Consider the following 14,918-nt stretch of genomic DNA (forward strand, 5'->3'; position numbering starts at 1 on the left):
AGATCTGCATTAAGGCCCTTTCGTTCTGGGATCAGGCCAGATCCACTGGATCAATGTCTGGTCTGCCCAGATCTGGCCCAATCCTGACCCGGGCTTTTGGTCTGCATCATACAAACAGGATGATGTGAGGCCAGGGGAAACACCAGACATTTGGAGCTGTACAGGCAGCCACTCAGCTGCAAAAACGGTCACCAAAAAAGGCAGAAAACACCTTGCTATCTTTTTGGTACGAAGAAATTTTACATAGCTTTTCATTCTTGTGAGATCTTGTGAGAAAAGGAAGGATTTGCATCCTTACAAATTATATAAATGATTTCTACAAAATTAACCGTGAACAGCAGCAACATAAAAACAAGTCATAAAGAAAATGTTCAAATCCAGTGTAGCATTATGAGAGAAATAACAGCACACAAAGTTTTGTGGATATTCCCTGTCACACAAACAGTAGATCACCTGTTCTTGTCACCAGAAAACATCCTGCTAACTGCAAAAGTAAAATGCAATTTATTCCTTATTGTGCATAGTCTGGAACTACAATAGCTATTCACCAATTCAATGATATTTGTAGTAGCAGAACACCACTAGTTTTCCATAATCAGCTTGCACTAAGGAATTATGGCCTTGCTTTCTATAGAATTTTATATAAAACACACACACACAAAGACAATCAACCCAATCTATAAAAACTCTACAAACTATGAATTGTCAATATATAGGAGAATGAATGATCATTCTGAAAACAATTCCAGCTGGGTGCTATATATAAATTTGTTAAGTTTTGCATGAGCTTATTTAAATGTTCAAATCAGATCTTATATTTTTCATCAGATGACTAGCACTGAACTGCTATAACTCACAGAACTTCATTGATACAGACAATTTTTAAATATAGAGAAACTACACCACTGGATTAGTTTAAGTGCCACAGAAACCGAAATGTAACCACAAGGACCAACATATATTCTGACTAATATTAAAGGTACTTCATTGGCTGCAGAGTTTATGTCCAAGAGTAGTTCAAAGTTCTGGAATCTTTAAGGTTTTATTTGTTTTAGATTTCCAGTTCATTTTGCCCAAGATATTAAGATCATTTGTTCATGTGCCAACTTTGCCATGTGAGACATGTGGTGACAAGATTTCAAACGTCTGTTTTACTTAGCTTTTCATAGAATCATAGACTCGTAGAGATGGAAGAGACCTCAAGGGCTATCCAGTCCAACCCCCCTGCCATGCAGGAAATCTCAATCAAAGCATCCCTGACAGGTGGCCATCCAGCCTCTGTTTGAAGACCTCTAAGGAAGGAGACTCCACTACACTCTGAGGGAGTTTGTTCCACTGTTGAACAGCCCTTACTGTCAGGAAGGTCTTCCTAATGTTGAGGTGGAATCTCTTTTCCTGTAGCATGCATTCATTGCTCCAGGTCCTGTTTCTGGAGCAGCAGAAAACAAGCTTGTTCCCTCCTCAATATGACATCCCTTCAAACATTTAAACAGGGCTATCATATCACCTCTTAACCTTCTCTTCTCCAGGCTAAACATCCCCAGCTCCCTGTTGTTCCTCATAGGACATGGTTTTCAGACCCTTCACCATTTTATTTGCCCTCCTTTGGACACGCTCCAGTTTCTCAACATCCTTTTTAAATTGTGGTGCCCAGACCTGGGCACAATATTCCAGGTGTGGCCTGACCAAAGCTGAATATAGTGGCACTATTACTTCTCTTTTATTTTATATTATTATTATTATTATTATTATTATTATTATTATTATTATTTTGCTTTTATGTTAATCATGATTTTATGCAAAGCACCATGAGGTCTTTTTTATTGAGGGCTACATATTAATTCCCAATAAATAAAATAATGCAGTCCCTTTGAACAGTTCTGCAAACTTTATTCATGGGAACATTTCCTTAAATATGAGCGTCAGGTTATATGAGAGGAAAGGATACTATTTTTATCTCTCATATTTAATGAGAGCATGAAAATAAGTTGAGTTGTTTTTTTAAACTTAAAAATATTATGGACAGATTTTAAATTCACATTCTAAGGAAATAACAATCTTTTAACAGGACAGTACCTGGGGAACTCTGACTTAAAAGAAATCCCATTTAAAATTCAGCTCAATGTTATACATACCACCTGAAACAAAAGGGCATTTATTTTCAACCTTTGACATGCTTTCCCTCCAAATATTAATGCAGAGTGGAATTTCAAATGATGATATATTCAGTAACATTGCAAATAATTATGTGGAAAGTGACATTTTTGCCCTATTCAAAGGCTGTAAAACTCAACTGTTTTATAAAACTGTACAAGTCATGAAAATAAGCAAATACCTGTCTCAAACTTCTCTTCTGCAAGCTATGTAACAGTTCTATAATAGTTACAATGCAAATCTTCACACACTTACCTGGAGGTTAGTCACACTGCACTGAATGAGACTTAATTCTGAACAGCAAGATTCTCTTAAAATGGGCCAGAAGCACCCATTCAATTGTATAGGTAAATATTTGATTCAACCCTAAGTTCAACAACAAAAAACTTTAAATCAGCTAAAAGAATTCTATCCTCCCTGCTGCAAATTTGGGAGCAATGTATTTTAATCCAGACCTCATGTCAGAACCTCACCTCTGCCATTCTAATTTTTCTGTCAATTCAAAAGGTAAATGTTCCCCTTGCTTACAGGTTAAGGACTAGATCAATACATCCTAAAAGCTATTCAGCATCACTGAGGTCTGATCCAGTTAATACATTAAGGCTTCTCTGCTTCATAACATCTGTTCTAAGGTTTCCAAGGGGTTCAACATGCATACCTCTCAATGACCCAGTCTAAATTTAGAGATCATATTTCTGGTTAGTTTTGAATCTCTTTCTCTGTTCCTCAGGAAAACTGGATTCCGTAAGTACTAACACAGAGAAATATACAATGTATTAGGTATAATGTATAACATCAAGTAAACATTAAATTGCTCAGGGAAAAAACCCACAACTGATAACATCTAATACTTATATAGCTTCTAGAGTATACTGCCAACATTAGCTAAATCATTCTGACAAGTTAACTTGTAGGGAACGTCATCTCAAATTTACAGATAAAGAAAACACACCTAAGGGATGAAATCATGTCAACTTGTATTTATACTCTTGATACAATTTTTCACACTGTTTTATTTTCTATCACAACACAGAACCTTTTCTAAAAAAGAGACTAATTTTAAAAGAAAGATGATCTTGAATACTAGGATCATACAATAAAATAGTTATTCTGAAAATGTTGACAAGGCTATTAAAAACTGTGTCTTGAATGGAAAATGCTAATGCATTGTCAGCAGTGGTGTTTAAGTGCATTTAAAGTTGACTTAATTCTGCTTTTTATGGATTTAAAAAAATCAATTAGGATTTAAAATAAAATAAACCAAAATCATATGCAAAAATAAAATGAATTCAATGAATTCTAATCAGTTATACAGACCTTGCATCTGGTAACTGTAAGGAGCCTGTCCTGGCTGGGGAGTGCTAAAGCTAGCACCATAGCTCAGAAAGCCTGTCTGTCCAGGCGACTGCGTTTGAGACAATCCACCTTCTGTCTTGATGCCTGCCCACAATGCACCTAAATCAGTTAGTGATAGCAAAGCTTTTTGTTCATATTCAAACACTTTAAGGATATTAAATAGAAACATAATTATTCATGCACTAAGTATGCAGAGGCACACTAATCCACAATCCAACTAAAGCCTCAATAATTTAATTCCATTTTAAAAAAATTCTTCCAGTTTACTTATATTCAGCATAATCAAATGTAGACCATATCTTACAGTACAATCCTATCATTGCCTATTCAAGAAAAACTACAACTGGGTTCAGTGGGACTGACAATGAAGTGTATATGAGATTGCAACTTTTAAGTGATCCTAAACATATTTACCAAGGTAGGGTTGAGTAGGTGCACAGAGAGGTCATTTCTGCCTCCATGGCAGGCTGCATCACCCAATTTCGGGCCATACATCAGCTCAAATCAATCCAATCTCCAGGTTCAAGCAGGTGATTTTGATTCAGGGGTCTGAGGGTTAGGATGGTAGGTTATAGTTAATGAACCTACCTAGAGGCTATTTAGTTGTTTTAGGGGTAATCTTACTTTAAAAAATGAGGGGTTGGGAGGGCCTTGGGGATGGCTGGAAAAAGAGACATACGTTTTTTCATAAATTTTAGCTTTTGGTTATATTGCGCATATAATATGATGAAATTTCTATTCAGCCTTCTTAAATTACAAGGCATACAGGGTGTAATATACTTAACTGAAAGATAAACTAAAGTTTTACATTACAATCCTATATATGTCAGCTCTGATGCAAGCTCCTTTGAATTCAATGGGATTTATTTACAGGTAAGCGTGGTTCTGATTTAAACCTATACCTAATTGAGAGCTAGTGTCCATACACAGAGGCTTATTGTGGGCAGCACTGCTCACAGTTTCAAAGTCTGACATTAGGTCTAGCCATTTTAATTATAGAATAGCATAGGTGAGACAAAATCAATAGAGACTGCAGAAGGAATATACTTTTCCCACACAACTAATGCAGGTGTAAAGCATGTAAAATACTTTTGAGATGCTTCTTCAGATTAAGATAAATATTAAAATGTTATAACCTTTAAAATTTACTAGAGACAGAGATTTTACCTAAGGAAAAAAAATCAAACATTTTTGTCCATCATTAACAGTCCTTTCGAATTGACATAGGGATGTTATCCGGAAAAGTAAAACATCTTTACAAAATAAACAGACAGCATTTTCTAATTATTAGGGGCTGGGGGCAGAGACAATGACACCCCACAAACAGTACATAGAACTGTCTCCATTGTCCCTTTGTGTATGCCAGGGCCATGTGCCTTTGCCCTTCACAGTATGGATTGCCTCCACACCAACACAAATGCATGCTAAAATGCTTAATAGTCACATAAACACAAGCAATTCCATCAGGACCAATGTATGTTTTGGCATACAAACAAACTCAACATATGGATCATGCCAATGTAATTTCTGGTGTGTCATTGCTCTATATACCCTGTAGTTACCTCCCTTTTGCAATAGCCTCTCAGCTACTGCTAATCTTCCTCTCCTGGGAGTATATTGAAAAAGAGAAACAGGAGTCATGGTAACATTACATGCAGCTGCAGTGTAAAGTTTCATTTGGCCCTAGAACAGTCTCCATGTGGTAGATATATTGTGAAAGACTATCTTAATTCTTTTACCCTTTTGTTTACAATAAGAGGAAGAAATCATAAAGATATTATCAGAACCCTGGTGATTCCAATACATTAATGAGAATTGTGCTAACACATGAATATTTGTTAAAATACATCAGTAAATGAATACAAACAACTAAAAGCCCAATGATAATTCTTCAGAATAGGAATAACTGAAAGCCATACTGAAAAGAAAAGTCCATGTTTGTAAGAGCCTTGTAACCAAAGATCAAGGAAATCTTAAATAGCTGTTAATAGTAATTATCTCCACCACCTTTTTCATTACATTACTTACATTTAGTATACATACTATACAGTGAAGGAATGGAAAAATTGAGAGCCTTTGCTAAATTAATTTAAAAATACTTCATTACTAAATGATAGCTTAATATGTGTTTGATTACACATATTAAACATATATGTAATTACAATTTCAGTTCTGGTTTGTGGTTACAGCTAGTTATGTGAAGTATCACAGGACAATGCTTTCTGTTCAGCAAGGTTTTTTAATAACTCATGTAACCTGGATCCTTCAGATTGAATTAAGTTTAATTTTAAATATAATTAGCATACACAATTATTGTTCTAAAAGTATCTTGTAAGATAATTTCATAGAAGCTAAACTCCCTTTTTTATTCTTGAAATGTTTAAAAATACATTTCAGTTATCAAAAAAGGATAACAGTGTGCATGTGTTTTTAAACATCACACAGCTCTCACATTATGGAATAAAACCCAGGTGCATAAAACTTATTTTTGATGATATATAAAACTCAGAAGTATGATCCTAAAACATTGTTTTTGTTTTTCAGAGGAACTTTAGAACAAGTTACAAGAGTGAAACAGATAGCTAGAACTGAGTTAACCAAGGTGTTGGTGACTAAACCTACAGGTGTTTCTAGATTGCAACTCTGAAAATCACTCATGATCAGCTTTGCTGCCATAGTAAAGCCCTTCATGTTCTGAGTCATGCATGACTCAAGATACTAATATCCTGTTTATTATCCTGTTTGCCTCCTCATCATGTCACTGACTGTGGAGGCACAACTCAGAAACCTCCTTAGTAGAGTGGTGAAATTAACTGTGGGGAACAGCAAAGCTTTTAGGTAAGTAGCCCTGAACTATGCAACATGCTCCCAACTGAAATGTGACAGTGCTTCCTGTTTACTTTTGTTTGAGAGGAGACGTTAAATCTTCTTTATGTGGGACAAAATTTCAGGATACATTATTAAGGAATTATTTGATCAATGTTTCCCTTGATCAATATATCAATTGCTTGTTCTATTGAAGAAAATTATGGAGTTGTTTACATTAGGTATGCTTAAATACCTGGAATCAATGGGCCTTCAGACTTATTTGGATCACACTATCTTTTGTGGAAAAAAAAATCTTTCAAAAAATAAAAATACAGTCATGGTAGCAAAGATGAAAACATGCATCCTCATTCAGGTTTCCTTTTAACATGTTCAGTAATCTGTATAGTGTACTTCCTGATTCAAAAAGAAGTGCCAACTTGTGAATGTCAGCTGTGGATAAAGCAAGAATGATCCCAAGGGCTCGTCCCAGGTTTTGGTATAGAATGGGAAAGCCAACCAATCAGAGGCATCCTGGTTGGTTGGAAGGTGGTGGCTATCCAGAGCAAGTGAAGGCTGCTGAATTGGTTGGCAGGAAGGTCAATGGATGCCTGGATATGGACCCATCCTATTCAGCAGTAAGAAATAAAGTTATGGTCTTTCCACTTCCAACAAAAAATGGTCAGCGCTCATTCATGCTAAGCTCAAAGCCTCATACTCACCACTGGGCTCACAAAAAAAAAAGCCCACTGATCTTTCTACATGGGCTATAGGTACAGGAATGGATCTAAACTTGGCCACATTTAGAAGAAACCTACTGAATTCAGTAGGATTTAACTCAGGGGCAAAACAGATGGCCCCTTTGCAGCAGCTTCCCAGCAGCTTGGGGACATGTTGTTTAGATGATTCATGCCCTCAAGCAGGAAGAAGCTGCCATGAAGCTGCCTGCCTGACAGCTTTGTGGCGCTCCAGTGGCACAGCATTTAAAATCCGCCCTCTCCTTACGTGGGGGATCTGTTCCGGACCTCCCGGGTAAAGGAAAAATGTGGATGCCCAAGCCCCATTCAAGTGTTCAGGCCTGCGGCGGCACGCAACAGACACGCACCATTGCTTCTTTAGGCACATGGCACAACTCCTTCCAGCACAGCTTCCAGCATATGATGTGGGTGTACTGTATAGGCTGCATGCTGCAGGAGCACCACAAAGCTGCGGTGGCAGAAAAGCAGGCTTTTTGCCAGCTCAAAAGGAGTGGCATTTTGCTGCCTCTTTTTGCGCTGGCAAAATGCTGGATTAGGGCTGCGGCGTGCAGTTGCTGCAGCCCCAATCTGGCTTTCTTTGGGGCAGCTTGAAGCTGCCCCTTCAGGATGTCTGTTTCAGCCCTCAGTCATTACACAGTTTACCTAGTTCAAGCACATAGTTTAAATCTGGATCCAGCTTACAGTTTGGTAAACGTTGCCATAGAAAATTCAGAACCTAAAGCAGTGATCTATATATGCAATAAGATAAGATACAAGTAGTTATTAAACATTTAAAGAAGAAACACTTCAAATAACTAATGGGTTTGACAGACCGCTCCTGACAGAGGCTGCAGCAGCCAAATTGTGCGCGCCGGATGCCATGAGTGTGCCATTGGCGCATTGTGGTGTGTCCATGATGCAAGTGTGGCGCAATAATGTTTGGACGCTGCACATTGCTTATGTCATGATGGTGGCCCCGATGTGGCTGGAAGGCCGTCATTATGGTGCTGCCATTACGTGCTAGGGATTGGGAGAATGCGGTTGCTTGCTGTTTCCGAACCCTAGTTTTGGCCCGAGGATGGCGCTTCCTGCAGGTCTGTACCGGGCCTAAGAAACTCAAGTATAAAGTCCTAGAACAACCTCAGATCCTGCTCTATTGCTTTTAAAGCTTCAGGTTATGTTCAAAATTAGTTGTGCTGTATCACAGAATTCCTAAGATGTGATTTGGTGCTTAAGGAATGGTACAAAAATGCAATCCTCTGCCACTGCTTAATACTACAAAAAGCAACTTCATAATTCAGTACATAATGTTTTCTTACCATCTCCCCAGCAAATTAACTCACCATATGATGGAATTCCATAGGGTTGCCCTGGCTGTGGGTAGGCTGAATAAGCAGTGGCTTGTTGCATCCCTGTGGAAAATTGTGTCTGTCCATATGTAGCCATGGTTTGTGAAGAAGGAGTAGGAAGAATATGTGGGTATGGTCTACTATTTGTTACAAAATGGGGAGAGAGAATGAGGGAGGGAAGGAGAGAGAAGCCTTCTCATTAGACGGAAATATACAAATATTTTAGTTAAACTACAGGACAGAATCTGAATTCCTTGACTGCTATGCCAAAGTAATTGCTTAATTAATCGGTTTTCTATGTCTAGAAATTTTTCTAGTTACTACCTCTCACAAGGATAAACTGATTTCAATTAAGATTTAACAGATGGATCCAATTATAATTCAAACGAAGTTTAACTCTACTGCTTTTTTTAAAAAAAGAAACAAGCATCTTACTTGGACGGGTATATCTGTGGAGGGGGAAATGGATGAGTTTGTCTTGGGCTAAAGCCACTACTTCCAATTGCTGTAAGGAAAAAAGAAGGGACACGGAAGTATAAATACACACACACACACACACACTCATCTAACATAAACATTATTTTTGTTAAGGGAACTTTACACACTTAACAAAGTTTAATTAAATGAAAACTGCGCCAAGTAACACTTTACTAGGTTCAAGGCAGGGCAATAATTTTTAATAACAAATTAGACTGCTGTAATTACACCTAAGGGATCATTCATAAAATACGTAAGCCAAAAGTTAAGGCAGTGGTACTCAGACTTTTTACCCTTGGGTTCCCCTTTACATCTACATTTGGACATTCTCTCCTCCCCCTCAACATACTATATGAATAAAAATATTTTCTTTATTTAATTTGCATATTTTCGTGTGCACATTCATGTATATTCATATGTTTACATTTTATAAGGAAATAATGTTGTTCAGACTGGAAGTTTTATTTAATTAAATTCAATATTTATCAAAGCACATATGTAAATTTTACACATTAAAAAGTTTGGAAAGAGGAGGCACAAGAGGGATCAGAGCCTCCAAGTCTTGGGTCCTCCTTTGAATAATTCTCATGCGCCCCGGGAGGGGGGGTCTTGCTCTACCATTGAGAACCACTGTGTTAAGGCTTTTAAACATCCCCATCATACATTCCAACTCCTCTTTTGTCACAACTTTGCCCTTCCCAATATGCCACTTATGGTTCTTAAAAGTAAAATGTTTGCCTTTTAAAAAATGCACAATTCAATCAAATACAATGCTCTTCTAACTTACTGTAATTTTTCTCTTCTAACTTGCTATTTATCTTCTAAGTTACTATCTTTTTAATCCCTTGCCCTCCTAATAGACTACACCCGCAGTCAAACAACTAGTTGGGCCCTTAGTAGTGACAAGTGGGATACATGATGTAAGTCAGTGAATCCTCTCCAGTATTTTATACATCTCAGATTGAGAATCTTTTTAGCTGATGGCCTCATCTATTTGTTTATACTCTTTCAGGGGCCATTTACTAGTACTGGGTACAGACAAAGCCAAATGTTAACAGTATCCAAACAAACTGCTCTTGTGTGTTTTTTTCTAAATTCAAACTGACAGTTAACAAAATCTGATAGGAGACTAGATAGATGATGAGTGGATGTCAGTAGAAAAAATAAATTTAAAAACAGATGAAAAAAATATTCTCTGTTCATTCTCCACACACATGCACATCTCTTTTCCCTTTTTATTCCACTTCCCTGTGGGGGTTGCAAAGGCCAGAATGACCTTGCAATGAAAAAAATTGCATTCTTTCTACATTGTCAGGTCCCTGGGGAAAAGAGGGAATGGCCTGCCGATAAAGAGTTGGTGAGCAGAATACAGGCCTGTTAGTCATGTCTGAGTACTCCTTGAAAGCCATATGAAATTCATGGGGCCACAATAAGTCGATAGGCAACTTGAAGACACATACACACTGAGAAACCAGATAACCCAGCTTCTGAGTTACAGTGTCTAAGAGTGGCTTTCCAGTGTACCAGACAGGACTTTTCCAGTCCTGATTAAATATATCAGAAATAAAACATGGATTCTTCTGCATGGAAAGCAAGTATTCTACCACGTAAAATAGGAAAGCATCCAAAACACTAAGGCACGATTCTGTACCTTTATTCAGGTTAGAAGGTTAAATATAGACATAATATTTTTAGAGCAGTGAGGCTACTTTAGAAGCATTTACCATGCTAAAGTCAAACATACCAATTCTCTCTCAGAAACAAAGGGGATTTGAAAGTTTGTAGCTGAGGTTGGCTATGGAAAGTGCTATACTGCCATTAGCCAGGAAATCAACGAAATACTTCCTGCTGTAATAACTGGAGCAGGTTTACACCTTTTTAAAAAAGGTTTTAAAAATGTTTAACTTAGATTAAATCAGTAATGGAATTAACTGATTAAATATATGATTATTCAATTTTAATAACTAAACATATACTGTATGTGTCATTTGGTTGTTTTTTTTTTTAAAAAATTCTGATCAGTATCTTTCATTCAAATGAAGAAACCTGGATGTTTAAAAATTTTGTACATACTAAAAAAGGGAAGGATATGTGGACTGGGAATGTAGACTGGCCTTTAAAAGAGGATAAGCAAACGTTTGTAGAAGCAGGACTAGGGGCCAAAACAGATGGTCCTGAAAGGCCAGCTTGAAGCCGCACCTTACGAAGATGGATTGGGGCTGCAACGAACACATGCCACAGCCCCAATCTGCCTCAAAGCCAGCTGAAACAAGAGTGACAAAGAGCCGCTCCTTTTTGGACCAGCAAAAGGGCAGCTTTTCCTGCCTGCCGAGGCCATGGGCAGCTTCAAGCTGTTCTGCATCTAAACGCCATGCTGCCAGAGCATCTGTAAGCTGGCCCACACTTCAGCGCCAGCACGACTTCTGGGTTTATTTCCCCCCTATATTTCAGGAAAGAATTGCAGAATGTACAGAATATGTACATCTATATATGCTTTTACAATGTTTATAATTTTAAGCTTTTTTACTTGTTAAATTGTATAATATGTCTTTGATCAGTTTATGTTTTTAAATTCTAAAGTTTTAAATTGTTTATACTGATCAAACTTATATGCTTTCCTGAGATCCCATGGTAAAGGTAGGGATATAAATATTTTAAAACAAAATAAATAAAAATTAAAAATTATTGATTTGTGTGGAAAGTGAAAGAACTGAAATTTAACCAAATTGGGGGGCATGTTAGTTTCTTGTACAAAGAAAAATAACAAAGTTTTGTAGCACCTTAAGCATTTAATTTCTCTTTAATTTGGACTAAGTTTTGTGAGATGTAACACATTTCATCAGAAGCACAGTGTTCTTTCATGTGACATTTTATTACTGTATATACTCATGTATAAGCCTAGAAATTTTGGACCAAAAATTCCTGGGTCAACCTTTCCCCAGGTCAATGTAAGTTCTGTACCCTAACTCGTGTGTGTGTGTGTGTGTACCATCCCCTTCTCTGAGTAGAATAGCAAAAGGCGAGACCTTAGTCTGTCCCAACAGAAGCTAAAAGAAGAACAAAACCCCTCTACACTCTCTGCAGCTGTATTGTTTCTGGGAAAATTGTGGTGGTGGTGGTGATGGTGGTGGCTTTTTGTGCTTCCTCTCAAATGAGCACTGAGGTTCTGAATGAGACTCATGTTTGTCAGCTTTTCTAGGTTAAAATAAAGCAAAGTTTTCACATTGAAGACTGTAATCACTGCTAGCATTGCCATTTTTTGTTTTGTTTTTTGTTTTTGTTTTGCTTTGCCTTTACGTTCTTTTTGACGTGCACATTTTCTTAGACTTGCCAGCACCTGGTCACCTCCCCCACACATCATAGAGCCAGAATTCCCCAAAATTCCCTATCATCATCCAGCTTTTAGGGTAAGCACGGTTATGCTAGCCAGAATTTTGTAAGTTCTTTGGCATCATTTTCCTTGGTTTTTGTCTTTTCCATTCTTTGCCACATACCCCTAAGTTTTACCCTCGATTTATTCATAGGTCATATCAAAATGCATTAGTTTGGTTCCCAAACCTGTCCCTGATTTATACATGAGGCTGCCTTACACATGGGTATTTGTGGTATATACATTAATGAGTGGCTAGGGTATAGTTATATTTAACAGGTGGCACAGCAGCCCCAATAAAGAGAATATCCAGAACAGGAAAATCAGAAGAAAATCAAAAGAAACACTCCCCCCTCCCCACCACCAACTAGGTATTAAATTTAGACAAAGTGAAAATACTTTGATTGCTTCCTTACCTGATCCTGAGAAACTGTCTAAAGACCCGTCTGCTGTTGTAGTTGCAATCTCACTGCTGCTCATTGGCTCTGTTTTAACTAAAAATATAAATAAAATATGTTCTGTTTATAATAATACTTGTGAACAAACACTCATGTGTACATGTGCAACACATATGTAGATACTATCTGTTCAAATTGTATATGAAGGCAACATTTCACAAAATCCAAACAAAGGGGCTGTGCAGACCGCGGCCTGCAGGCACCTCAGTTTTCACCGCGGCCCTGATCCGGCCTTTCCAGGGCGCAATACCCATGGCTGTATGGCTTTATGGCACTCCTTTGGTGCTGCGTCATTTGGAAGCAGCGCCAGAGGAGTGCCATGATGCTGCACGCCATATGGTGTGGCGTGTGGCATCACACTGCCCTAGGGGCGGAGCTGGGTTGTGTGACGTGCAGATGCTGTACCCCAACTCCACCCCCAACCTGGCCTTTAAGGACGGTGTGTACAGGAGGAAAGTTACTTTGGTGTCGATTTACAGAAATATCAGTTGCATAATCTATTCTAGTCATATCTGTCCAAAATGAATGAAAGAACAAATAAAACTATGTATTACTATTTAGTTAGATATCAGTCTACTGTATCCTAACTGTTTGGGGGACCCTTTTTCAGAATCTGAAAAACTATACCCCAGTTCCCCAGAAAAATGAATTTAAACACAGTTTTCAATAAAATGTGAAGGAAAGTGAAGTTGGGGAAATCTTTTCTGTATCCCACTCACAGATTCCTTGAAGCCCATCCATGTTTCTCCTAGGGGTATATGGACCACAGGCCTGATCTAAGATACTGTATCAAAGATGCTGTTAACTCTGGCTAATGTTAATGAATTAAACCTATTCTGTAATTTCGTATCCCTTCGCCATGTAATCTAACCTTTTCTTCATCATCTGCAAATATTGGGGATGTTCCATAATACTATAACTCAGGCATGGGAATCATAAGTCCCTCCAAATGCTGTTGAACTGCACTTTCCACCAACTCTAAGTAGCATAGCCAATGATGAAGAATGCTGGGGAGATGCTGGGAAGGCTACCTAATTCCCACTCCTATTAAAAGAGATCAATAATTTGTCAGTGTGTTTGTCACACAGACACACATAAATCCCAATGATTTCCCATCTTCTAAGCTGTGTTTTTGAAGGCAATCTTTATCTTTATAGACTTTGTACATTCTTGCTGATATTGCTGAATATAGTAAGCTGATTGATCTGTATCTCACCAGTGGTCCATCTAGTTCAGTTTTGTCTGTGCACATAAGTAACAAGTCTCCAGAGGTTCCTATAAAAGTCTTTCTCAGCTGAACCTGGAGATGCCAGGATCCTCACTCTTGCATGCAAAACATGTCCTCTGCCACAAAACTTTTTACTTTCTTCTAAGTGTACTCTGGTTGTATCACTTAATTGGAGTACAAGAGGGAGCTTGTACATGGATTGAAATATGACTTTTGAATAAAAACATAAAGTTCAAATATACAACAAGCAAAATATTGCCAACATTGTCAATATTTCACATTAAAAATAATTTACATAAAGTACCTTGCTACATGTTTCAGAATTTCAGAAGAAGTAATTTTGTGCTACATATTATTACCACCACAACAGAAGTCAGTGTGGAATTCACTGGTTTACTCATGAGATCATGAATGTTTCTTTTATGGCAGAAAGCCATCAGCACCCTATCTAAACAGAGATGACCTATAGTTATTCCTGCCTTTGTGAAGTCTCATAGGATGACTGCAATATGCTACAAGTGCAGTTAAATCATCTATGGCCATGAGCAGAGTAGGAGGGCCACCTCTACCACTCAATGATAGAATGCCCCTATGCCTACCCAGGTTTACCAAGACTTTAATATTTCTAACAGCTTCAGGCCAAAATAGTTAGAAGATCCCTTCCTCACATTTTCAAAAGCTCTTGTCCACATACCTGTTCCAAATGAGATGCAACTACTATAGAAAAGGAACCTAGTTATAGAATGTCCTTCTCAGAAAAGCTTGCTGGGTGCATATGTTGTACTCTTCCATGCACCATATTATGATTTTTTATCCCTCACCCCCATTTTAAGCCTTAAATATTAGAGGAATTTTTATATATTCTCTTTGTTGCTGGCTTTATTCTGGCCTTATTAACTGGCTGGATTTATCCTGGTTTTTAAAAATGGATTTTTATTATGTGCTCTTTTGTATTTTATGATTTAAACTTTTACATTTATTAGT

General features: G+C 37.7%; 1 protein-coding gene across 9 annotated transcripts in view; it reads right to left on the minus strand.

Moving 5' to 3' along the window:
- Positions 1-14,918, minus strand: part of EYA1 (EYA transcriptional coactivator and phosphatase 1) — a 119,650-nt gene that overhangs the window by 77,527 nt on the left and 27,205 nt on the right. For 3 of the 9 annotated variants that reach the window (XM_089517442.1, XM_089517446.1, XM_089517451.1), the window contains 4 exons: positions 12,665-12,742; positions 8,837-8,906; positions 8,396-8,541; positions 3,472-3,609 (listed from right to left, as the gene is read on the minus strand). In XM_089517442.1, coding sequence (XP_089373568.1) covers positions 3,472-3,609; positions 8,396-8,541; positions 8,837-8,906; positions 12,665-12,742 — 432 coding nt within the window. The remainder of the gene's footprint in view (positions 1-3,471; positions 3,610-8,395; positions 8,542-8,836; positions 8,907-12,664; positions 12,743-14,918) is intronic. The other 6 variants (XM_089517449.1, XM_089517445.1, XM_089517447.1 and 3 more) reach the window with 3 other exon arrangements.

This window comes from Sceloporus occidentalis, unplaced genomic scaffold, assembly GCF_023333645.1.
Source record: "Sceloporus occidentalis isolate IW3139 unplaced genomic scaffold, rSceOcc1.0.p SCAF_3, whole genome shotgun sequence".
Classification (NCBI taxonomy): Eukaryota; Metazoa; Chordata; class Lepidosauria; order Squamata; family Phrynosomatidae; genus Sceloporus; species Sceloporus occidentalis.